The sequence below is a fragment of the Propithecus coquereli genome, unplaced genomic scaffold (genome assembly GCF_000956105.1).
Source record: "Propithecus coquereli isolate 6110/MARCELLA unplaced genomic scaffold, Pcoq_1.0 Scaffold72, whole genome shotgun sequence".
In the NCBI taxonomy this organism is placed as follows: domain Eukaryota; kingdom Metazoa; phylum Chordata; class Mammalia; order Primates; family Indriidae; genus Propithecus; species Propithecus coquereli.
The window spans coordinates 6,454,665-6,482,254 of NW_012153285.1; the positions used below are offsets into that span (position 1 = coordinate 6,454,665).

Sequence of the window (27,590 nt, forward strand, 5' to 3'; positions counted from 1 at the left end):
TTCTAATCCTGACTAAGGTAAATGAATTGACTCGCCTTTTTAGCAGGTGAAGATAGGAACAAAGATGTCTGCCATTGCAACCTGTCCCCAATTTCTTCCCTTGTCCCCTACAATCCCCTTGTGTAGCCCTTCTTTAATAGTTGTTTTTCCTAATAGTTAGAGCAGTTAGTTCGTAGAGCAGTTAGAGGCAGATATGTGTCAGTTGGTGATGACTTAATTGCTATGAGCATGTTGCTAATGATGCTATGGCCACATGTTGGATTACCAGTGTATTTTCATACAGTGGAAAAGGTCATTCTCCAGACACATATTGCTCCTTTGGTTTTTTTTTTATATGAATTTGAGATAAAGGGATTTGTGACTGTGGGAATGACTCATTAAAAACATATTCTGGGTCTATTAAGATAGCTATTATTTTAAAAAACACAGAAAATAATAAGTATTGGAGAGGATGTGGAAAAATTGAAATCTTTGTATATTACTGGTGGGAATGTAAAATGGTGCATCCAATATGAAAAATAGTGTGGCAGTTCCTCAAAAAATTAAACAGAGAATTACCATGTGATCCAGCAATTCCACTTGTAGGTATATACTCAAAAGAATTCAAAGTAGGGACTCGAATAGGTGCTTTACTTCATTGTTCATAGCAGCCTTATTCACAACAGCCAAAAAGTGAAACAATTCAAATGTCCATTGATGGGCAAATGGATAAACAAAATTTGGCATATGCATACAATGGAATATATTCAGTCTTAAAAAGGAATGAAATTCTGATACATGCCACAGTATGGATAAACTTTGAAAATGTTATGCCAGGAAAAGTAAGCCAAACACAATAGTACAAATATTGTATAATTCTACTTATATGAGTTACCTGGAATGGTCAAATTGTTAGACAGAAAGCAGAATAGCGATTACCAGGGACTGGAGGGAGGAAGTCTGGGAGTTATTGCTTAATGCGTACTGATTACCAGTTTGAGAAGATGAAAACAATCTGGAAATGCATGGTAGTAATGGTTGCACAACAATGTGAATGTACTTAATGCCATTGAACTGTGTACCTAAAAATGGCTACACTGGTAAATTTTATGTTATGCATATTTTAGCACAATAATACATATATATTTATATATGTTATCTAACATTATTTGTCTTCATTTTTATTTAATAGTAGCTATTTTTTAAAGTTTTATGTAAGGATTTCTTAAAATCATCATAACTAGAAATTAAAAGGAGGCAAGTTAGACTTTGAGATACATAGCAAGATGAAAAAACATCTCTTTCTTCCCTACTCTCCTATTTCCCAATTAAAATAATCAAAGGAATGTAAAACATTTTTTTAAACTTTGAGAATTTCTGCAAGATAAGGTAGACTAGGATATGATTAAGAAGGTACTAAGAAAAGATTTACCCCTTTCCTTCATAAGAAAGTGGTATAGTCGTAAGTTAGGGTGATCCTGTCAGAATGCAAATAACGCTTCTGAAGTTGGAGAGTTGACAGCTAGAGGCCATGTTGGTCCATGGGACAGGTGGGGAACTTTCTATTTTGGAAATCCTTTCACCACTGTGGAACAACTACATCAAGAAGCAACTATGTTATACAACGTAGGAAGAGGTAAGTACTTGGAACTTTCCCTGCTGGGCCAGAAAGTAGCTAGCAGCCAAATGGACGCCAGACGTGGTCCCATCTTGTATGTGGAAAGGATGCCAGAACAAAGAGTGAATTGGATGTGGAAAAGTGATCCTTGGCATAAAAGATTTGCCAAACACAGTGAAAGACATACAGAGACAAATGTCCCCAGTGAGGACAAACTATAGTACCTACTCCCAACTATTTCCTTAATTGTACCAGATCACTGAGCTGGTAATATTACAGGTGGACAATAAAGTATAGAAGGGGAATATGCTCATATTAACTTGGGGTCAATAGCAGGCCTAAAAAAAATAAAAAATAAAAATAAATAGCAGGCCTAAACTTCTTTCCACTGATGTGGGAAGGAAAAAATGAACAAACTTGGGACTTATAAAATATTCTGCATTGTAAGCAAATGAAAATAACGAACTTCTGGTGGAAAACATACATGTTAAAAATATTTATTATTGAAAAATATTTGCACTTTCAATAAAAGATTTTTGAAAATCCTATAAAAGAGATGAAATATGGAATGTGATCATAGACTAAGATATAACAGAGCTGGTAGAATCAAGAAAATCCTATAGAAATACTAATAATCCTATAACATAATTAGAAACTTCGTTAGAAGTAGTGAAGAACCAAGTTGAACTTGCTAAATATATAATTTAGCTTGAAAAACTGTCCTATGTAGAGGAAAAGGAAAATGATTGGAAAATTATCAGCAATAAGATACATATATGTGAACTGTAGAAAACAGCAATCCAACTAAGTGGATAATTGGGGTCCTTCAGAAAGAAAACAGAACAATAAAGAAAGCAACAATAAGAGATACATGAAGAAAGATACGAATTTCAAGTTTCAAAGACCACATTTACTATGTGCCTGATACAATTAGTGAAAAATACCAGTGTCTAGACATACTTTGGTGAAATTTTTGAATTTCAAAAAGCAAAACTAACAAAAATATGTTTTAAGCATCTAAACACAAAAAAATCTCTGAAAGAGTAAAAATCATGTTTCAGACATCTTTTCAGCCTTATCCACCAAAAGACAATGAAACAAATTGGCTTTCATCTTGAGAAAGAAAAGATTGTAATTCCTAATTTCTATATCCAGTCAAACTGTTATTCCTTTCTGAAAGAAACAGTAAGATATTCTCAGACGTACAATGATATAGGAAGCATATTGTTCACATACCTTTCTTGAAAAAATTACTTCATGGAGTATTCCAGACAGCTGAGAAATGAGCCAAAATAAAGAACTTCATTATGGGGAAATTATAGCATATAAGGACTTTTGTGAGCATTGGAAACAATAAATATAGAATTAAGTTTAACTCATTGTTTTAAATATAGTATCCCAACAAAGTACAAAGTCAAAAATGATTTTTGGAGTCACAGATACAACAGGTTGAAATGGATAGTCTCACAAATAATAACTTGGGTCAAAAATCCCTGATTATGTCAACCAAAAAAGTACAATAAGGAAAGAATGCTGTGAGGGAAAGTAACTGTGTGCTGATTTCCTCATCTTACACACAAGGTTTTCAATATTTACTATTTCATTGAATATATTTAGTACAAGTGAATTTACAATATATTTGAAATATTGAAGGTAATTCATTCTAAAAATAACAACAGTATATATATCTTCCAACCTACTATAGAAAAAGTCTAATGGATTTCTAAATTAAGGAAACACTTAATTTAGGGAAAAGGGAAATCACAGTGACATATAAAATCAGAAAATATGATGACAGAAGTTGAGATGAATTATATCTGTTTTTATATAAATTTAAATGGGATAAACTTTCCCTTTAAGAGATAGGCCGGGCGCGGTGGCTCACACTTATAATCCTAGCACTCTGGGAGGCCAAGGCGGGTAGATCACTCAAGGTCAGGAATTCGAGACCAGCCTGAGCAAGAGCGAGACCCCGTCTCTACTAAAAAAATAGAAAGAAATGATCTGGACAACTAAAAATATATATATAAAAAATTAGCCGGGCATGGTGGCACATGCCTGTAGTCCCAGCTACTTGGGAGGCTGAGGCAGAAGGATTGCTTGAGCCCAGGAGTTTGAGGTTGCTGTGAGCTAGGCTGACGCCACGGCACTCTAGCCCAGGCAAAAGAGTGAGACTCTGTCTCAAAAAAAAAAAAAAAAAAGAGATAGATATATATCAGGTTTAAGGAACCAAACTTCGTGAAGGGGGTACTCTGTCTGAAAGAGATACTCAAAGCAAAATGACACAGAAAGGTTAAAAATAAAAGAATGAAGATAAAGTATATGTTTTTGTATAAATTTACTAGAATAAACTTTCCCTTTGAGAAATAGATATCCTGATGTTTAGTCTAAAGAATCAAACTGTCTAAAAGGGGTACTCTATCTAAAAAGGATACTCAAAGCGAAATGACACAGAAAAGTTAAAAATAGAAAGATGGCAGAGATATATCAAACTAAATAAAACTATGAGTCATATTTGACTATCAAAATGAAATTGAAGACAAAAAACATCAAACATTTCAAAGAGAATTTTTAAGAAATTGCAATCCAAAGGTTGATTAAGTAGATGTACACAGAATTTTGTACCTTACAGAGGGTACAGCTTCTTGTCAGGTATCCAAAGAAGAGTTAAGAAGATATAAGCCATATAGTATAAGTTATAAAACCATAATAAATTAGTCCAAAAAATTGTGCAGATCACAATCTCTGAGTGAAAAATAGGAGAATAGAAGTTAACAATAAAGGAGAAGCAAAAATCCCAACTACTTTTAAAAAATAAAACATTTTGAATGACGCGTGAATGAAATAAGCAAACAAAACTACGATTACATAATTTATTTTCTTGTGGGCAACTCATTTTTCTGTCTGGATGCTCAGAGGAGTTTATATCTTTAATGTTAAGTAATTTCCTCAGTATAATTCTATTTTGATGGTGTGTATTAAATTTTTCTGAAGCACCTTGAGCCCTTGTGGTCTACAGATTTAGTTCTTCATTTTAGGAAATATTCCTTATAACTTGTGAAATTCTGTTTTTGCCTTTTATTTATTTTGCTTTCTGCTTCAGGGTCTCTATCTTTTGTTGTATGCTTTTAAAGTACATCATCTTTAAAAAGTTGCTTTCATTTGTCTATTTTCTTTTATATTTCATTTTCTTGATCTACTTCTTATAAAAGGTTTGATTTTCTTCTATGTCAATTCTGTTTTTTAATATTTCTAATGCATTTCTTATTTCTGAAATAATGGGTTTTTTCCCCTTGACTCTGCAAACTACTTTTTAAGTCATTCTGTTATCTGTCTATCTCCTTTTAAAATTTCTTGGGGAGTTCATATTCTCTTTATTTTCCTTTAGAGTGTGACATGTTTGTGGTTTAATTTGTTTCTGTTTTCCGGGATAAAACTTCCAGAAAAAAAACTTTATGTACTAAGACTTCTTTCATTAGAGACTTTTTTCTTTTTTTTACCTTACTCATTTATGAAAGGCAGTTCTGAAGTTTTTTGTCAATATAAAAAGAAAGGTAGGTGATTTCTCTTTGAATCTCCTCCCTCTTTACCTGGCTTTAGTCTCCCTTCCTGCCTTAGCGTGAGGAGCATGGATTATTAGCCCAGCAGCAGTTTAATAGAACTGAGGGGGAACAAGGCTGGGGCCTGGCTAGCTGCAGGGACTAAAGTTTGAGTTTGGTCTTCAGCATCCATTTTAGAAGCTCCTGCCTTCCGAGTTTACTAACCCTGAGAGCACCTTTGAATTTTAAATTGTTCTCCTACTGTGGAGTGGACCCTTTGGGTGCTTTGATACAGAGGCCCCCCCACAGGCCTGGAATATAAATTTAATGTGGTCTGTTGTTTTTCATGTCTGGGGAGAGTGATTCTCTCTTACTCCTTCTCTCTACTTTCAGCCCTGCCTTTGTCAGTGAGAACAATTAACACCTCCAAATTTTTCTCCAAGTTCCTCTTCCCCTCACCAGAATTTTTTGGCATCACATTTCAGTAGTTCTTCCAAGTTCAGTCTCCTCTCTACCTATCGTGTGCAGAATGAGGCCCCACTGCACACCCCTCCCTCACTCCATAGCCCACAGACCTGGGCCCCGTCACTCTGATATTTTGAATTTTATCACCCTTCTCCTTTATTGATGTCACTTCTCAAAGGCTGTTGTATGATGATAATTTTCCTGGTTTTGGGGACTGAAAAAATATTCTTTCCATTTTCAAAAACTCATTTGATTTCTGCCAAGGGAGATAGTTTAAGTTTGCATTAACACTGCTTCCTTCCCCATAGTTTCCTATTTTGGCTTTTAATTTTGCTTGTCTCCAAGATTCTCTCTTGGCTCCATACCCTACAGCCCAACAACAAATGACCCACTCAGCTTGTATAGTCCTGGTGCCTAGTGAGTTGTGGCATGCCAGGCTTTCTGGGCTGCCTGATCTGCAGGAAGACACTTGATCACTTCCCTGGATTCTTTTCAAAGACTTTGGCATATTCTTTTGAAAATCCTCAGTAGTGGAGAATCTTTGCCTTTGAGGTGTTTTCTTCTCTAAGTATACCTGAATTATCCTTGCAGCAGTCTTTTGTGTAATCTTCTTTGGCTTACAGGCTGCTTATTTACGGTGTTTGTGGTTCATCCTTTTTCCTCCTTTGAAAATTAGGCAAACAGAATCTTACTGTCTGCTTTGTACCTGTCTATACCTGGAGCTAGACCTATACATCCATGTCTACATCTGATTTCCAGTGTTGGCTCTGCCCTCTGATTTCAGTCCTGCTCCTCTGGAATTGGCATTCTTCCTATGATCATTCTGCCTCAACTCTGGTATTTCCTGTAGGATTTGGCTTGGATGTGCCCTTCTGACTCTGCTGTGGTATATCCTTTAGATTAACTTGTCAGCCCAGGATGCAGGCAGATTAATATCTAGTTGGAAAGATAAGTCTAACATAATAAGACAACAGACAATAATGTAAAGTATCACCAAGTGAGTTTTAGGTTGTATAATAGAGTCAACAAGTGTCGTAGACATTCAGAAATAGTGAAGAATGGTTACGGAAAGCTTCAGGGAACAGATAGGATTTGAACAGGGTATAATGAATGGCTGGGATTTGGAGATGTCTAAATTCCAGTCAAATGAAGGAGCATGAATGAAGGAAGAAAATGGGAAGGAGCTTGGCATTTGCAACCATGAAGATCCTTCTCAAAATACTCCATCTTCTTTCCATAAGTGAGATACCAAATATAGGAGGCTGTTGAAGACTTTTTTTATCTGGAGGCCACAATAATAATAAATTCCTTATATTTGTGTGATGATTAGCTATTTTAAATGCACTCATATAATTATATCATTTGTTCCTAATAACAGCCTTGTGAAATAACAGATGAGGAAATCAAATCCTAAGTATCTTGTCAGAAGTTTCATAGCTAATACATGGTAGAACCAGGAGTGATTTGGGTAGGGAGAGTCTCGTATACGGGGGGCCAATTAGATGTATCTAGATAGAAAATAGTGAGGCTTCAAATATTGATGGTGGCTGTGGAATGGAGAAGGGATGGGAAATTGACATAGGCTCCACAGTACTTAATGACTAAGTGGACATGGGAGTACAACAAATGAGTTTTGAATATTGGTAATTAAAAGAATGGTGATACCATCATTAGAGGCAGGAAAATATATATAAATCAGGTCTCTGATTTGTAATTGAATCCAGTTACTTTTGTTTTGTAAGTGGTGGTAAATGGTGGGCACTGTGGCTGGCACCTACAATCCCAGCTACTAGGGAGGCTGAGGCAGAGGGTCACTTGAGCCCAGGAATTCAAGGTTACACTAAGCTATGATTGGGCCAGTGCATTCCAGCCTAGGCATTAGAGCGAGACCCCATTTCTTAAAAAATAAAAAAATTTTTTAAAGAGATAATGGACTCTTTCTGACTCATTGCACCTTCCTGTTTAAAATATTTTGTTATTGCTTCTCTATCTTTTGGCCAAGATCAAATCTATCGTTTAAAATGTTCTTTATATGCTTCTAGACTATTTCTTTAGTTTTTCTCTTTGCCAAGCTACATAATCCTAGTTACTAGTTTATTTAATTGTTTGTATAGGCCATGTTTTTAAATGCTTTTATTATATTTGTGATTATTTTCTGAATCTTTTCCATTTTCTCCACATAGCTTCCTGGATGTTAAGTTCAGATTTGTTCATAATACTTTATCATAGTTACAGCTTGAGCAGTATTGATTTTAAGCAAAGAATGGTATATCAAGTTTCTTAAAATTTGTATACCTACTTCTTCACACCAGTATAACGTTACACTACACTGATGACCCAGATTCAAGTTATGCTTCCTACAAAGCACTTTGAAAGATTTTGATAACATTTTGTGAAAGTTTCTAAGAAAGTATTGATGGACCTACAGGTAACATTTCTTCTACTCTGAAAGATAAATGTCTTGACATTCATTTCTAATAGGAAAGTAATTTATCAAGGTGGCAGTAAAAGATAAGGCTGGAGGTAATAACCCAAGGTCTGTGAACCCTGAAGTTTTGTACTTGGATTAATTTTTTTCTAGGGAGAGTTCAGATATTTCATATATTTTTTGATAATCCCAAATAATCCCAAGAAGTAGAGTTTTAAAATTTCAAATTATGCAAGAGGAAATTGGGGCTCAGTGAGGTTAAATTACTTGTCAGAGATTTCACAGACAGCACATGACAGAGCTGGGATTTGAACTTTGTGTGTGTATGTGTATGTTTAAGTTAAACTCCAAATTCCATACTTTTTCCACTTAATACATTGTACTTGGAAAGTTAAATGGAAACGTGAAAAATGATTCTATTCTAGGAAAAGTCATGGTAAGAAAGCCAGGGAAGATTGAGAAGTTTCAAAATAGTGTTCTTGGAATACTCAGACATAGGCTTCAGATAAAGAGTTCTTAACCTAGGATCCTTGAATTAAATTTAGAGGGTCCATGAATTTGTATAGGGAAAAAATTCCATATTTATTTTCGCTAATCACAGTTTCTTTCAACTATGATATATGTTATAGATAACAGCCCACAATAGTACCTGTGACTTTGTCACCAATAGAAATCACAGATATTTTCATATTAAAATACAATTGTCACAGATATCCCAAAATAACATTTACGCTCATAAGTACTTCAAAATTGTGGTAGTTATTAGATCCATCATTAAAGATTGTTATTTAATGTAACATGCAAATAATAGATGTTTTAGTTTGCTGACCTAAAGAAAGGCTAAAGTCTATGGATTGAATAGGCTACAGAATTCCATGTAGGTTAACGAAGGCGTATGGGCACATAAAGCCTACCAAGACGATACTGCTGAACTTTAAAGATAAACAGAAAATCTTACAAATTTCTAAATTTAGAGGAGAAGAAGTGTCTGATTAACATTAGATTTCTCATTTGCAACCCTGGAAGATGGAAGATGGCAGAATAACATCCGTAGATGGGGAGAAGAAAGCAGAGAGGAGGAAAATGAAAGTTTTCTAAAGGCTTTATCTTACCTGAGTGGGAAGAAAGGGAAATAGAAAAGGAAAGATATAGCATCTTGATATGGAAAACAGTGGATCTTCATGAAGGAAATGGTATCTAATTTTCAAATAATAATGAATAATTCCGTGTTTGTGAGCACAGAGAAAAGGAAAGTGAGTTAATAAGGGGGGGGGGGGGAGAAAAAACAACGGGGGGGAAAAAAAAAAAAAAAAAAGGAAAAAAAAAAGGGGGGGGGGGGGGAGAATGAATAAGCATTTGATCCAAACAGCAGAAACAAAAGGAAAAGCACAATATAACATGAATAAATGCAAAATAGGGTGAAAGGAAGATAGATATGTCATTTGTTAAAACAAATACAAATGGACTTAATTCTCCCATTAAAAGACAGAGATTGTCAGAGACTGGGTTAAATTCTATTTGCTACTTATAAGAAACAAATAGAGTATAAAGAAATACTGATGATTAAAAGATACTAGACCAAGGCAAACAAAAAAGAAAGTAGGAATGGCAATATTAATATCAGACCGAGTGCAATTCAAGCTAAAACGTTCAAAAGGATAAAGAGGGGAATTATGTGATAATAAAAAGGAACTATTTATGAAGACTATGGAGCAATTATAAACCTGTATGTATAAAATAACATAATAAATATATGAATCAGAATTTTAGAAGTGAAAGAAAATTTGATTTAAAAATATATAGTTATAGTGAATGACTTTGGTATATCTCTTTCTGATTGAGACATATGAGTAGTCAAAATTAAGTAAGGATGTAGAATAACCAAATAATACAGTCAACTTGACTTAATGTATATACATAAAATGTCTTTCAAATAAAAAAATCCTTCAAATACAAATATAAGTTTATATTTACATGGAACATTAAAAAATATATCATGTATTTGGCCACAAAGAAAATCTTAATAACTTTTTTAAAGTAGAGATTTTTATAGGCCATATTTTATAATAATAAAATCAGAAATAGATATCTTTCTCTATGGGATACAATGAACACTAAGAGGAAAATTTGTAATGTTGAATACCTTCATTATTAAGGAAAAAAGATGAAAAATAAAGAGATTTTATTAAACAAGAACAATAAAAATGCTAGGAAGATGGAATAAGTATAAAAGCTCAAATTAATGAAACAAAACATTAAACAATAGTAAAACAAATAAATGGATAAAAAATTCATTCTTTGAAATTTCAATAGAACAGGTTAATTCATAGTAAATCTGATTAAGGAAAAGAAACTAGAGCAGAAATATTTACGAAAAAAGAAAAACAGTAAGTAGATACTTGCCTTTCCTGATAGGAGAACATTTTATGAAGCCACCATAATAAAATTATATTGGCATAGAAATAAACAAATAGATCAGTAGAACAAACTAGAGAATCTATAAATACAAGGGGACTTAAAAAAGTTCATGGAAAACTGGAATTAAAAGGTAAAAATAAAAAACAGGAACTTATTTCTCAACATAAGCTCCGTCAAGTTGAAGACACTTTTGTAAGCAATACCAGCCATTTAGTCCATCCCTAAAAAGCTGAGGGTCCTGGGAATGTAATCACATCAATGCAGTCTTTTTCACATTACCAACTGAAGAAAAATGGGTGCCTTTTAAGGATTTTTTTAAGATTAGGAAACAAAAATGTCAAAAGGAGCCAAATCAGGATGGTAAGGTGGATGCCTAATGATTTCCCATGGAAACTCTTGCAAAATTATCCTTGTTTGATGAGAAGGAACACTGTTGTAATGAAGGGCTCCCTGGTAAGCTTACCCGAGCATTTTTCTACTGAAGCTTTGGCTAACTTTCTCAGAATACTATCATGATGAGCAGATATTATCATTCTTTGGCCCTCCAGAAAGTTAGCAAACCAAGGGCCTTGAGCACCCAAAAAAACTGTTGCCACAACCTTTGCTCTTGTCTGCTTTTGTTTTGACGGGACCACTTTGTAGCCATTGCTGTGATTGTGTTTTCTCTTCAGGATTGTACAAAGCCATGTTTCATCTCCTGTTAAAATTCTTTGAAGAAATGCTTGAGGATCTTGATCCTACTTATTTAACATTTCCATTGAAAGTTCTGCTCTTGTCTGCAGCTGACCTGGACACAGTAGTTTTGGCACCCATCAAATGGAAAGTTTATTCAACTCTAATTTTTCAATCAGAATTGTGTAAGCTGAACCAGTTGAGATGTCTATGGTGTTGGTTATTGTTTCTGCTGTTAATCATTGGTCCTCTTCAATTAGGGCATGAACAAGATTAATTTTTTCCTGGAAATTGATGTGGGTGGTCTGCACTGCAGGCTTCATCTTCAACATCATCTCAACCCTTCTTAAAAAGAGTTAACCAGTTGTAAACTGCTGATTTTTGGTGGGCATTGACCCCATAATCTTTTCATAAAGCATCAATAGTTCACCATTCTTTCACCCAAAGCTTCATCATAAATTTGATGTTTGTTCTTGCTTCAATTTTAGCAGAATTTATGTTGCTCTGATAGGGGCTCTTTTCAAACTATTGTCTTATCCTTCTTAGTGCCTCAAAACTGGATTCTGTTCAGGCATGTTATAAGTTCGTATGAGTTTATTTTGGTGCAAAAAATTTTGAAATCCATGCATAGTTTTATAATAATATGCATTTTAATGAACTTTTTGAAGGCCCCTCGTAGATGCCAGTGTAAATGACAATTTATAAACATGGTATTTCAACTCAGTCAAGAATGGACAATTTAAAATTTGTTGATGGCCCATTTGCTGTTCCATTTGAAAGAAAATAAAATTGAAATATTATGCCATATACTTAAATAAATTTCAGATGAATTAAGATCTAAATGCAAAACAAAACAAAAACCCTGCATGAAAATATAGGATACCATGTGCATAGTCCAGGTGCAGGGAGTTTTTCTTAACCAAGGCTTATAGCCCAGAAATTGCAAAAGAAAGGGATAGACATATTTGAGTAAAAAAATCATAAACAAAGTCAAACACAGAAACAATAGATATAGAAGAATAATTACAATGCAGAGGCCAATAATAATATCTATAATATATTAATACAAAGAAATGTTACCAGTTAAGAAGAAAACAACAAATAACCCAATAGAAAAAGGACAAAGAATATGAAGGTACAAGTTCCAGAAGAGCAAATTCAAATAGCCAACAAACATTAAGAGCTCTCTACTTTATAGGCAGTTGATGAAATACAAATTTTGCTTAAATGAACTACTAGCAGTAATTTACTGGAAATTTTCAAAAGTTTCAACTCCTGTTGTTGATGAGGGAATAGAGAAAAGAGTATTCTACTGTATTTGTTTTGGAAAGCCATTTAGAAATATGTGTTAAATACAAAAATACATTTACCCTTTGGCCTAGCAACCCTATTCCTAAGAATCTATCCCATAGGAAGAAAAATTCCACCAGATGTAAGAGTGTATGTGCAAAGACATTATTGCCATATGTTTCATAGAGGAAAAACAACTGGAAACAAAGTCATTCCTGTAATTTGGGAGATGGTTGCACAGTGGAATATTATGCAACTACTAGAACATTTACATTTTTGTATATGTGGATACTTATGATTTTGTATGGCTCTAAGAACATGGATAAAAATGTGGTAGAATCCTTATTAGATTTAACGTAGGTTTCCTGTGGATGGGGAAGGGGCCAAGAAAAAAGATTATAATTAAAGTATGTATGATATATTCACATTTATGCATTTATATAGGGTTAATAAATGTGCATATAGGACATTTTTAAAAAGCAACAAGGCATTTAAACAGTGATAACATTAAGATACCTTAAGGCCAGAAACCAAGGGCAGTACTGGGAACTGAGAGAAAAGTTGAGATTAATTAAGAAGGGAAAATATTAGTGTGGAATAGACATTACAAATAAAGATGCATAAAAAGAAAAACTGTTAAAGATCAAAGAACTGTTACACTGACTCTTGGTTTACACCTTAAGTCAAAGTAGATGATTTTTATTAATAAAAATCTTCTATATAGCACTAGACCTTGGTAAAATTTCCCCTAAGGGAATTTTCCAATACGGGAAATGTAATTGAAATTAATTTTTACCTAGCCCATTAGATCATGACTTTGGCTACTATTTAATGATACACGGCTGAGACTTTTGTAATTTTTTTAACACTAAAAGGAAGCCAAATATCAAAAACTATGTACTGCTATAATAGTGCTATAGTGCTTTGTTTATGGATGCTGACCAAAGCTTTCAAAATTTTATGCTACCAAAACTAGAAAACATCAGAGAAATTTTATAGGTGCCCACAACATACTACCAGGAGATGGTTGGTAATCTATGGTATGGATTACTCTGGTATAGTGACATAAGAAACAATAAATACTTGAGAGGTGATCTTTATAAAAATATCTGAAATATATACATTGATTATAATATCATTTTCACAATTTTTGTTAATATTTTCTTCAGCCCCAGTTTGCCTCACTTATTTAAGAAGTTATTTATTTAGTGTCTCAGTACTAAGTGGCCACATCTTGCACCTGTTAATCATATACAGTTTAGTGGGGTAGGAATTAAATATTACTGTACAACTGACAAAATGATATGTCAACCCATAGATGATGGAATATATTATAGGTGTGCTTGGACTTTTATGAAATTTCATTTTTTTGGTCAGAGAGGTCCAGTGCCATGTTAGTATGTGTGTGCAGTGCTCTAGAACTCTAGCCGAATTTATCCATCTGAAATTCAGCTCTCTTGATGTGATGGAATCTAATTTATAATGCATTAAGCCGATCAGTGGTCAACATCAAATCCATGGAAACTTTCAAATCACTTGGCTCCATGGGCTTAGTTTCAGTTCTCTGAGGTACTTAAAGAGTTGTTGATAATGAGGAATGTTAAGTGGGTTACCTTCATTGAGGTCCCCTAGAATGTGGGCAGGAGTTTGGGGCTTAGAGAAGACTGTCATCAGGTACCCAAATCTTCAATAAATATTAATAAGTGACCTAGAGATTCTATAACTAATTAAATTACAAAGACTTGTATCTGTGTATTTTTAAACCAAAGCAATTATAATCTAAATTCCAGATTTCCAAGGTAACAGGGGTGTATAGAAAAATCATTCAACCAAAATTTACTCTAGGAGTTTGGAATACATCAGGAACAAAACAACTATCTCTGCCCTCATGGAGCTTACATTTCAGTTAGAGAAATAAAGACAAGAGACAAAAAAAACATAATAAACAGTTACAGTATATTAGAAAGTGATAAATATGTGAAAAAGGAGCAGAGTGGGAGGATTGGGTGTTGGCAAAGATTTCCCTAAAGGATTTAAAAAAGAAGGGATATTAATCAGAATATGCCTTGGTTTGATGTAGATTGCTTCATGCCTTTTTGATGTAATCTATTTAAGAATTTAATATATTAGGGAATGTACAGTGTTTGATAAATTGCTTCAATTTTGCCATGTGTCTGCTATAAAGGCAAAACATCTTTTATCACGTAAACAACTCTGAGCAATTATTTTGTCCCAAAATACTTGGTTTTAATAGCTTTTCTGAGTGATCTGTTCTATTTCAAAATGTTTTTTCAAAAAGGTTTTCAGAATTTAAATTGTAGTAGGTGAACTAAGTTTTGACACGTCATAAAAAGGTGATGTAGACCAGTGAAGGATCATAGAAGATTTATGAAAACAAGGAAATATTTTATTTCAGATTGTAGCACTTAAAAGTATATAATAGAATGAAGATATAAAGCCTATCCAGAAATTGAGAGAAATTTCAGTTAGTGAAAAATGTCAAGAGAATATTTAGATAAGTAAAAGTGTTTTGAGATATAATTGCCTCTTAGAAGTAATCTTAAATTTTCATCAGGTACATATGTTTAGGAGAGGAATGATGCTAAAATTTTTGATAGGTACCCGACCCAAAAATATAAGTAATAATTAGTCTTACAATCCCAAGTAATGCTTTATGGTGAATAGAACTAATTCAGGACTGCAGTTTCATGGAATCATTTTTAGTCTGAATTACATGTTGCTGAGAACAGAATCTGTATTTCTTTGATTTCCCCATCTTATATTTCTCCTGATATTCTTAAGTTCAGTTAAACATAGTAAATAATCTTTGCTTAGCAAGTAACCCAAATCACCATCTTCCTGTCTGATGTAGCTAATAAATTCTAAGCGAACTTCAAACTCCTCGTGAAGCTTCCTAATGGATGCCTCACTGGACTGAAGAGCTTTTGGAAGCAAAATAAAATAATCATCTAAAGTTGAATGTTTTTGGATGAAGGTTACTAGGTCAACCCTAAATTTAAAACCATTTTGAGAGACATTTTTTAATGGCACCTAGAAATTACAGCTAAAGGTCAGGCTGTTACATGCGATGTTGGTCAGACCCTTTGATGCTAACGGTCTACAACTGACTTATGTGTAGGATATATTTTTTAAAACATTAGCTGTGATTTAAAGTAGCAAGAGACAGTGTTCAGGCCAGGGAAAATAAAAGTCTCCTTTCCAGTTTTTTGGTTGAGTTCGGTAATTTTATTGAACTTGAAAAAATATTATTAATAGCTGCCTCCACAAAGGGAAGTAGGGAAGCTTGCCCCTGTCAACTCCTGCTTAGGAGTTTCTGAGATATTTTGAGATTGCAAGAAAACTGTGGATGAAATCTATGCCAATTAAAGATCCTGTGTGTTTGGAACCATTTAAAAATGCTGCGCAGGGCTCAAAGGAATTAGTAAAGCCTGCTGCAGTACAGCTACATTATTAATCTCCAAAGAGAATAGATACCAGATGTTCACACTGCCCGAAGGACACCCCAGTGTTCTTGACAGTCTCAGTCATATTGTTCTTAAATAGATTCAAATGCCTGAAATGATCATGGGTGATAGGCTACATGGTTTGTACATCTGAAATTATTAGGAATCATTTTTGAAGAAATGCACTATTTTTGATAGGCCAGAAAAATAAGCACATTAAACTTGAAAATTGTAAAAAGTTGCCAAAAGCAAAATAGTAGAAATTTTTGCCTGGTTTTTAAAAAATTTCTTCAGCTGGCCCAGTGATAGTCATAACCAGACTAAGTGATTATCTTTTTTTTTTTCTTAAAACGAATTTATTGCTCATAATTCTAGAGTCTGGGAAGTCCAAGATCAAGAAGCCGACTGATTTGGTTCCTGGTCAGAGTTCTCTCCTGCCTTGCAGACAGCTGTCGTCTTTTTTTTCCCTCTAATTTTTTTTTATTATGGTAAAATACACATAATATAAAATTTACCATCTTAACCATTTTTAAGTATATGGTTAAGTGGTACGAAATACAATTGCATTGTTGGGCAACCATCACCACCATCCAACTTCATAACTTCGTCTTGTAAAACTGAAAGTCTATATCCATTAAAGAGTAATGTCCCATTCCACCTTCCCACTAGCCCCTAGTAACCACGATTCGACTTTCTGTTTCTATGATTTTGACTACTGTAAGTGGGAAGTTATTGTCTTTTAATTAAGTCCAATATTGTTAAATAATGAAAAATGAAATATTTTCTTTATTAATTAATTCATTCAAGAAATATTTCCATGAGCTCAGTGTTGAGGATACAGTAGTAAACAAAGCAATCATGGTCTCATGGTGCTTAGTGAAAGAAGCAAATGTTAATCAAAAATTACCCTTATAACTAAGTAATTGCAAACCATGCTACATGGTTTGAAGAGAAAGTACTGGGTGCTGTGAACATGTTTGACGTGGGAACCTGACCTAGAATTAATGTTATGGAATTATTTCTTCAACCATATTTATTGAGCACCTACTTTATGTCAAAAAGTAAAACAGATTTTAATGGTCATTTAAAGTATTACACCCATGAACCTCAGTTTGGTAGACCACAAGATATTAGAGACAACAACAAACAACTTATAAATAAACTAAAAAGAAGATTCTTTTAGTCTTCCTTCAAATATAGCTTCTGTTCAATATCCTCAGGAGCATTTGATTTTATAACATGTCTAAATATTTTTATATCACTGATTTTATTGCAAAAATTCCATTAGAAAAGTAGTATTGTAACATTTTAAACACTTTAGAAAACACAGAAAGTTGGGATGAGTGGTAGGGACACCCTGATTCCAAATTTCTTAACATAAACCTCTTTGTGTTCCCCCTGTGACCATCAGCCTATTTTACCTTCCTTCCCTGCCAGGCCTTGTATAATAAAATAGTAGTCTTTGTTCACTCTTTCTGTTAGGGTGGTCTTAAATCTCCCAATTTTCTAATGACAACTAAAAACCAATTTTGAGTTCTCCCTACTCTTTGCTATCTCTCTCCCAAACTAGCAGGCAACCTGCTGGCACTCTGTTTTCACAAACTTCAGAAAAGAGCCAAAAGAAAAGAAGTGTAAATCTTTCTCTTTACATTCACCAGCTCACAGCTGTAGAATTTGTTTCTGTTCCCTAAATGTGTTCCTGAGAAGCTCCCAGACCCGATAGCTGGGGGTAAACTCCAAGCCTTTGCTTCCTGCCCACAAACCATATCTCAGAGGCAAAAATTACATCCCCTATGATAGGCCTGACTACATCTCAGAGATAACCAAGTCTCCAGGAACAGCAGAAACAAGAAAGACGGACAACTTGACGTCTTGCGACTGCCTGCTAATTACTCCACAATTGCTGTTTTTCTCTTTGTCCCCGTAAAAGCAGCAAAGCCACTTGGCCTTGCTGCTGGCATCTCCTTTCGCTTTGGGATGCCACCTAGTCTCTCTGCTCTCCTCCCCTACCTTCTCTCTCTCTCTCTCTCTCATTCTCTCTGTCCTTCTAAAGAATAAAATAAATTTTATTTTTATATATCTTAATCTCTGTGTGAGAAATCTTTCTCCACCCGTACCATGAGCACCTACTAGCCTTTCCACCCCAACACTCTCCACTTTACTATGCTCTTCTGCCTAACACTAGTTGTTGAATTCAGCGGTGTCCTCTCAGATCTTATTTATAATAACTTGTCCTTTCTGTAGATTATGTCACTGCCGTCTGCCCTACAAACTTAAGCAGTTTTCTCTCTTTATCAGACTGTGGGCTGCTTCCCTTGTCCTCCTCCTGTTTCTTGAAATTCTCTCTTTTATTTTCCTTTACTGACTCTTATTCCTTTGCTTAACTTTTAAATGCTTGTCTGGTTCTCCCCTGCTATTGTATTTGCCTCCTACATATCCTTATACATGACCTTATTGTCTTTTATGTTCTGATGACTTTTGCATCTGTGTCTTTAGCTTAGGCCTTATTCCTCAGCCCACATATCCCTCTGCCTCCTAGACAGTTCTGTGAGAAACTGATTTTATTATTTTCCCTGCAAAATATATTTCTAGTATGATCCAGCTAGTCACACAAGCTGTAAACCTCGTGACAATTCAATCCTGTCCTTCTTCGCTGCCCCACAGTCACTAAAATCAGTGAATTCTGCTCTCTTAATCATACTATAATCTCTCCCCGGCTCTCCAATTCCATTGCAATGTCTTCATTTAGAGCTGTATCAGTTCTGTTCCAGTATATAGTCTTCCATCTGATGTACCTGTTTTCCATTCTCCCTCTTATCCCTACTCCCTTCAGGCTGCTTCCAGAGCCATCTTCCTAAAACACAAATCTGATCATGTAATTAGGCTGCTTAAAAGCCTTCAGGTGGCCCCCAATTATCACATCATCCAAAATGCCCCTGGCAGCAGTGCCACCCCATTTAGAACTACTGGGTTACTTGACAGCAAGATGAAAAAGCAAGATAACTGATAACCAAAATAAAATTAATCCTTGAATTAAATTTAAATTTTATTACCATTTCTTATCTTCATGAATTTTTAGAGTCTATAGATTTATGCTAATTTCATATATATTCTAAACTCCCTGCTTTTCAAGGTAAGTATTTTAATTATTATTTTTATTTCAGGGACCACTTAATAATGCTAAATGAAGCATGGGAGAATGTTTGCCAAAAATGATGGTCTTCTTTTTGTCATAGTTACTCTTAAACTCTTTGTCTTGACTCTCAAGTTTGCCTCTTTAGACTCTTTTTTTCAGTGATCGAAATCATGTAATCAGCATATTAGGGGACACTTGTCCTTTTATGTGCAATGGCAGGAGTGCAGAGATAAAATAAATTCTCAAACCATATTAAACATCAAATATAAACATGAAAACTAGTCTAAGAAACCGTTTTCCACTGGACCAGTCAGAGAGAAGACCATTCTGACCTGCTGATTCTAACTCAGATAGCACTGCAGATATATAAAAACAAGCGTTAATTTTATATAGTTAGCCCATAATCAATTTTTAATCACAGAGTTAAATCTAAGCCAGTTAGAGCTGCTAAACCTTACATTGATTTTGGTATTATTTTTTTCAGTAAGGTAAAAAAATGTAATGCGGTTAGTAGAAAAATCATGATGCCTAAAATCTGTTGCTTCTTCAAATAAAATATTAGATCTAGAGACTAAAGCCTGCAGTTTGTTAAAAAATCTCAGCTTCTTGTTCAAGATGATAGACGGAGCATACATGTTTGTTTCCCCTCTTTCCCAAGAGACCCTTTTAAAATGAGAGTAAGAAAAAGAAGAAAGAGGAGGAGGAGACGTAAAAGAAGAAAGCCACTGCAAAGAGAACTGAATGGGGTAGGGAGTCTTGAACAGAAAAGGAAGTTTAAACAATTTTTCCCAAGGAAAAAATGGGTGGAAATGCATTAATGGGTATGACTGATTAAAGAAAGCTGCAGCCCAAAATGTGTACCAGAGTCATTGCAGAGAAACTTGGTGGAATTACAAAGAGGCTCAGAGCTCAGAGTTAGCAAGAGTAAAATGGGGGACTGACAGGTGCTTAATCGAAAGTCTAAAGAACAACTGGACCAGTTTTACATCATCCTCACCTTCATATTTAGAGTGACAGATCAGTTACCAATAGCAAAAAAAGTCTGAAGGACTGCTCTCTTAAGATATTAAAAAGCCTGTCTGGGAGAATTGGGGCTGCTATTGAGCATTGATACGCCAGAGTAAACCGTTCCCCATTCAGGTGTTCAGGGAACCCAGGACAAGCCCTTGTGCATCAGCAGCCAATGACGACACATCCCTGGAGCTCCCAGGAAGCTTTTAGTTTTTTATTTTTTTTAAAGAACAGCTTTTGTATTCAGGGAGAAAACTTACTGAGGAAACAAATCTATACTATACCTGATAGACAGGTAGGATGACTGACCCAGGCCTCTATTTTTAAATAGGAACTGTTGGTCTAACATCACCATAGACATATGAAGGAAACCAAGAGCTTGAATGAAAAAAATCAAAATAATGAGAACAATTGCTCCAGTAGGAGCAGAGATATTTTAGAAAATCATAGAAAAACTAAAATAAAACAACCTACTAATTCATATTTTCAGAGATATCTAAAAATATATTTCATTTATAAAGTAAGATGATGCTGTTTAAAAAAACCAACAGAGCTCAAAAATAATGTGAAAAAAATAAGTTGCCAAAAGATACTTACAATGTAATGCCTTTATATAAAAATTTAAGCATTTAAAACATTATATATATTTTTTCTGGATGTAGACATATGTAGAAGATGAATCAAAACAAGTGTGGAAATGGTACATAAACAATTATCTTTGGGACACCAGGAGGTATAAAAGTAGGGGAGAAGGTTAGAGGCAGATCTGGCTGCAATTGTAACATTTTACTTTGTTAGAGAAAGAGAGGGAGAGAGAAATCTGAAGCAAATATAGAAAACAATGTCATTTGTTAAATCTGGGTAGTTAATATCCATTATATCATTCTGTATCTATATGTATGATATTTGTATGTGCCTTGTAATTAAATATCCAAAAATTAAAATTTTGAAATGCAGAAAAAGTTTGTACAATTGCATAGTAAAGTCACGATCCAAACAAAAAATAAAAGGAAATGTGGCATGCCTTTCAACAGATGATGCAGGGTAAAAAGGAAAATAAATTTAACTTTAGGTAGCCTGGGTTTATGACTGTTGGACCCTGGAAAAGGAAGCATAATCCTAGCACTCTTTAGCTCTGCAGTAAGCAACAAGCATTATATATGGCATAATACACATGCTGTTTACTTGTCTTCAACTCTTAGGATCTGTAGAAAGCACAGAAGACTTCGTTACTGTTGGCCATTAGAATGGGGGAAAGGATAGGTGGAGGGAGAATGAGGGTGCCGAGGCCATCTTGCAGACGTAGAGAGTCCAGTGGTATTGTCTTAAGCTACAGGATGTTCATGTGTTTATTTGTTCATTTATCAGATAGTTTTTTGGAGTACCTTTTATGTATTATGGCAGGCACTATTTTAATTGGTTGGAAATACAGTGGTGAACAAAACAAACTTCTATTTCAAGAGGCAGACATTACTAAATGAGTTTTAAAGGAATTAAAAACAATGTAAGCCTCAAAAATTAGAAAGAGGGCGGGGAGATTAGTGTAGATATGGATACTAAATCTTCATCCTTCATAAAAAGAGATAAATTCATAATGTCTAAAACAGCACTGCCCTGTGATGGAAATGTTACTTATCTGTGGAAATTATGGTGGAAATGTTCTTGGTCCCCAACCTCTGGGCTGTGGACCGGTACTGATCTGCGGCCTATTAGGGACCGGGCCACAGAGCTCTCTCTGCCCCCACCCCCAAACCCCCTCGCCCCCCAACCCCGTGGAAAAACTGTTTTCCATGAAACTTGGGTAGGGGGTGCACAGCAGGAGGTGAGCGAAGCTTCATCTGTATTTACGGCCACTCCCCTCCCCATCGCTCACATCACCATCTGAGCCCTCCCCCTCACTCCCCATCCCATGGAAAAATTGCCTTCTATGAAACCAGTCCCTGGTGCCAAAAAGGTTGGGGACTGCTGTTCTAGGTGACATGTGGCTGGTAACTACTAGCCACAGTGCAGGTTTAAAATGAAACAGTGAAGAGATAGCAGCATAAGCATGTATTTTTTAGAGTTAAACAGAAAACCTATGAATTATGGTTACCTGTGGGCAGGGGGGAATTGAAAGAGAACATTTCATTATGAGCCATCTTGCACTGATTTTCTACTACATGCATGTATTTGGTTGATTACCACTTAAAGTTTTGGAACACTGTATTGCAACCAAATAGGTCTTTGAGGAGGAATAGAGAATCATCCTTTTTAAAATGAGATAAAAGTTATACTTGAAGTGTCAGTTCAAGTGAATAATTTGGCAAGGAAGCAGGGCTCTAAGCTTCAAACAATTCTTGTTAGCAGAGGTTCTTCATAGAGAGTTTTATTATTTATCATGAGGTAGCTAATAAAGTAAATTGTGATCTGTGAGGTTAACAGATTTTAGCAGCAGAGAAACCAAAAGCTTCAAATTTTGCAACATTGCCCTAGAATTATAGAGCCGTGAGAACTGGTACATGCACAAAAACAAGGATCTGGATCTCCAGCTTGTCTCACCAAACCTGTGCCAAAATATATATCATCTTTAATAAATCATCACCCAAGCCCAACCAAGATTCATTGTGCTCAAACTTATTTTACATTTGAAAGTAACAAAATATTTGTAATTGCCTTTTAATTCAATAAATTATTGTTCATTATAGTTTCTCCTGTGTTCTACTGATGGGTTAGTAGTTAATTTACTGAGGTTTCTAATGTTTATTTGGGGGTCGGGGAGAATTAGGGGAAGTTGAAACCGTATAGCAATCCTTGTTAAATTAATAAGAATAGGAGAATGAGGGCCACATTTTCTACACATGGTACAGAGAGAATTAGCTTCAACTTGTTTATAATCTGTTGCTATTTTTAACAATTTGTTTCACTGATTTTTCAAAAGAAGGAGGAAGGGCTTGGGTTAGAGAGCTGAGAAAGTTTTTCTCAGGAGGCAATTGGAGTGAAAGATTTAAAATTTGTCAACAAAACACTACTTGTGGAGAGCTGTATCACTGTTCAATTATGGGTTCAAGTAGACTCAGAGCAGCTTTTATAAGCTACGTTATGGGTTGGGAGGGAATAATTCTTTTTACTGCAATATAAAAAAATCCATTCTAGTGTAAATGGTAACAAGCACCAAAGAGCTACTCCTACTAATCTGGATCCCTTGTTCTTATATTATAGATGTAAATGAGCATATCTTGGATTTGCTGCACATTATGTGAGAAGTATTAAGTTATATCTGCAGGTTAATGTGGCCTGATGGTTGAATAAAATTGAAGCAGAACTGCCATATTCCAACTTTTCTGCTATAGTTGTAGTAGCTATATTTATTTGCTTTCTGGAGATGGGAATTCTTTGAATGGTGAGCCTATTTATTGAAAAGAAGATATTCTTGGTAATAATGGGCTAAAATCTAAAAAGTACAGTTTATATTCTTAGAAATGAAATGATTATAGGCCCAATCCAATCTCATCAAATAGAAACAAAGGGAAGTGTTGGGGGTGGGGTGAGCCGACTCTGTTTATACAGGTTTTCACATGACCTTTCTTTTAAAAAGTGCACGGAATGCATCCAAAACAAATAATGTTTTGTTGGATGAGAAGACCAAAAGGAAAATCCTAGAGAAAGGAGGATGGATGATCTTTCTTTAATGTCAAAACTGACATAAACACACTCCCCTTCCCCCACCCTTTTGCTCAAGATAATTTTCTCAACAAGACGCAGATTGCTTCAGTCTTTGCCTATCACCCTTTGAAGCACTTTCCTTATTATTAGGAGTGGGGGCAGGGTTTCCTTTGAGGATTTTTACAGCAGTGAAGAGTTCCTCCTTTAAATACTTTCACATGATGAGGGAATTCTGCTTTCAAAGTGCTGTCATCACTGTGGCTTCTCTGCCATAAGACAGTTGATTCTTGGGTGAAGGCCCTTCTTAGTTTGATTGTCATTAAGGACTTACCTTTCTGATAGATTCTCATTTGATAGAGCTTCACTTTTTCAGAGACCTAGCAAAGCAACTCAGCATTCTTCTTTGTTAACTTCATCGGTGAAGTTAGCCATGATTCCCTTTTGAAATGTGTTCTATCACACAGGGTTATACGTCTTCAACATGGTTTCTCTTGTTGATCTCCACTAATCAGTATTTGGGTTGACATATTGAGTATTCCGTTCTGAAACTGCATTTCTTCTACAATGCAAAGGGACACTGTGAATTTCAGGTTTCTAAAATACTAATTTTTATTTTTATTTTTTTAAAGTGTCTCTTCTAATGTTTAAATAATGCCATGGTAAACAGCAAATACATTGTTCAAGTGTCAGCAGTTTCCCAGAAACATTGAACTCTTTTGAGAACCCCTACTCTGTTTCACCCCACCTCACTCTCCTCTATTCTTAAATACAATCTTCTGGAAAATTCTGTAAGTATTTCATTCAAGTAGACAAAATGTATAGGGGTATGGTTTAACAGCTCGTTTGAAAGCAGTTCTTCTCTTTTAAAAGCTTTGGTAGGCAATGATTTATAATTATTAGGAAAGAGTTAGAATTAAGAAACTCCAAATATAATTGACAGTTTTTTCAATGTTACTACTTAAGGGTAAGTTTCTAAGCTTTCGTGGTTGTTTTAGATAAATGAATGAAAAATTATGTCTCAAACTAGATTATTACATTGTTTATATCAGCACTCTTGGACTTTCTCTTTGAACACATTGGTCATTACAAGGTGAAAGAATCCATGTTGTTTAGGACACATTAATTGTCTGCTTCCACCCAGAGGCGCCAAGTGCAAAAGTGAAAACTATCAACTAATTCAGACAGGACAGTAAACTTATTTATTAAAACCTGTGGCCTCCATCCTGCAGAGTGTTCAAATGAAAGGTCTTGCAGCCTTTTACTGAGGAAGAAATTGGAACATAAGAAGAGACTCTTAGACTAAAGTCAAAATACCCAGCTTCTAGTTTTAGCTCTGCTACTTACAGCCTGTGTAACCCTGGCAAATAACTTGTCCTTCTGCTGTCCCCCTCAACCCCACCAAAACCTAGTAAAATGAGTGACCTAGATGAACTTCATGTTTCTACCATCCTAAATACATAATAAGGCTACTTCACCACCTACATGGAGAGGCTCCGTTGCGATGATTGAGCCAAGTCGGATACTGCAGTGAGAAATTAGCATTGATATTTCTTAATCTAGTCTGTGAAAAAAGGAGTATATTCTTTCTCTTTCTTGTAGAACTCTGTGATATACTATAATTACTCATCCCACTTGCTTATTTAAAGCTAACTGGAAATCAATTTAATAAACATTTGAGTTGTGCCTTTGTGCTAGACACAACAGTAGGCAGTGAGAATACTCAGTTCAATGAGTTTAGACTCTTCCTTCAAGGTGCTTAGCACCTAGTAAGGGAGGAAAGCATGAAAATAAATTGTAAATCTACTGTGACACCTAGAACAGGATAAGTAAATATAAGATGCAGTGTAGCATAGAGGGAAAATATATGTATATATGTTTTTCCATACCTACTTTCAATTCTAGAAATAGGAAAATGTGTGTGTGCCAGGGTAAGTAGCTTTATGGTACATTTAAAATGACAATAACAACAAAACTCCTAAATCTCTTTACCTGTTTACTACTGAATCAAGTATCCCCCCCCCCCACAATATTAGCTGCCTTAAACTACAATCAAATGAGTTATGCCATGGAAGATTAAAAAGGAAAATACAGAATGTTTCCTTTCTTTTCATAGATAAATAACTTTATTTTTCAATGTCCTCAAAGTATCTCCATTACACCTGTGTTCACTATCAACTGGAACTTCTGTCATTGAACAAAGAACAACTTAATGTGTCAAGTAATTATTATAAACCAAATATTACAGCTTAGAATATATCCAAATTCTCTTTAGGATTTAGAAAATAGGGAGAGATGAGTTTTCTTTAAAATGCTACTCTGCATAATTGATATTTATGAAATGTTATAGTCTGGAAAGTTACGGTTTTCCTGGTGATTTGTAACAATCTTGAGCTCAAATCAAGGAAGTGGAAAGTGTTTAAACTCTTGGTATTAAACCTATCACTGATTATGAAAGCAATATTCTTGCATAGTTGAGGATGAGGGAGCTTGGGGGAGTTTCTTATAAAAACTTGGCCTGAGCTAATTTGTTTTGTTTGAAACTGGACATCATATTGTTGAAGTTTGCATTCTGTTTTCTTTCAATAGGTATATTAACACAAACCACCGTATTTTTACATGGCTTCCTCCTTTCTGTAGGAATAAAGTTGGCTTGTGAAAAGAAAAGAAAGTTGCACCAGCAATTCAGCAACATCACACCTCTTTCATCATTTTGGGGATGCAGGCTTCAGTTCAGTAACTCCAGACACATTTTTGGGAAATGTAAAAACATGCCTATGAGCACTGAACATAAAACCTGACTGTACACTCAAAACATTTGTACAATCTTATGGCCCATTTACCACTGAGTTTCTTAAAGTGCGCATATATTTTAAAAATCATTAGAATAAATGAAAATTGGAACAAGATGCTACTTAAGAGCAGGTGCTACCTAGAGATGCCTGAGCAATGGTGCTCTATGAATTTCTCCTGCGAAGTGAGCAAGCCTCTCGACTATAGAAATGGAGAGACAGTATGCTTTCCAGATGCCCTGTCCCAGGATATCAGATTAAGATAGAGACAACAGGATATTTGGGGTTTTTCATGTTTAACCACCGAAACTAAGTACTGAAAAAGCATGCTTTCTAAGGAGACACGGAATAGTTGAAAAGTTAACAGCTAGACCAATTGATTGTGTTTTGGAAAAGGTCACACTGGAAGATTCATCGTGCTGCAGGGCATGCCCAGTGACTCTGAAGACAAGAGAAAGAGTGGTGAGAGAGAGCTTTCTAAGTTGGGGAATGCTCTAGAAAACCACTGGATGGTCTAAGAATATCTCATGAAACACAGAACCCCAATGCAACTGTAATCTGAAATGTGAGGAAAGGGTTATTCTTAAAAAATAATTGTACTCTTGCAAAACGTATTGTTCTTCAGCTATTGACTTTTTCAGGTTGAAAAGTTGAGCATATACTGAGGATTTCCATTATTTGCTTAGTGTTTCTTTAAAATTGTATTCTAACCAAGGCTATGTATCTCTTCTCTCTGTTTTGGTTTTTGTGCCTGCTCTGCCCCAGGTTGGCCTTCATTCTACGACGTGATCAATTCTGAGGCAATCACATTCACAGATGACTTTTCCCACGGGATGCACAGGGTGGAAACAAGCTGCTCTCAGGTGAGTGAACCCCATCTCAAAACCCAATATGCTGCTCACATTGCAAACACTTTCAAGACTCTTGGTTGTGCTAAATATAGCAACTAAGGCAAAGTGACTGGTCACACACAAGAAGGGCAGACAAGCACAATGAAATCTATATAAAGTCCGAACGATATTTGTCTCCAGGGGTTTAGCAAGTCTAGAGAAATGTCAGTCATTGGCTTCAATACTATTAAAATCAGTGATAGGAGAAAGTCATCTTCAGGTGACTCAATGTAGTAGGGAGTAGTTTAT

The 27,590-nt window shown here is 35.1% G+C and overlaps 1 protein-coding gene across 3 annotated transcripts in view; it reads left to right on the forward strand.

The window, feature by feature from the left end:
- The window catches only part of MSRB3 (methionine sulfoxide reductase B3), a 164,848-nt gene that overhangs the window by 128,191 nt on the left and 9,067 nt on the right, over positions 1–27,590 (forward strand). For all 3 annotated transcript variants that reach the window (XM_012661575.1, XM_012661573.1, XM_012661574.1), the window contains one exon: positions 27,217–27,314. In XM_012661575.1, the coding sequence (XP_012517029.1) occupies positions 27,217–27,314 (98 nt within the window). The remainder of the gene's footprint in view (positions 1–27,216; positions 27,315–27,590) is intronic.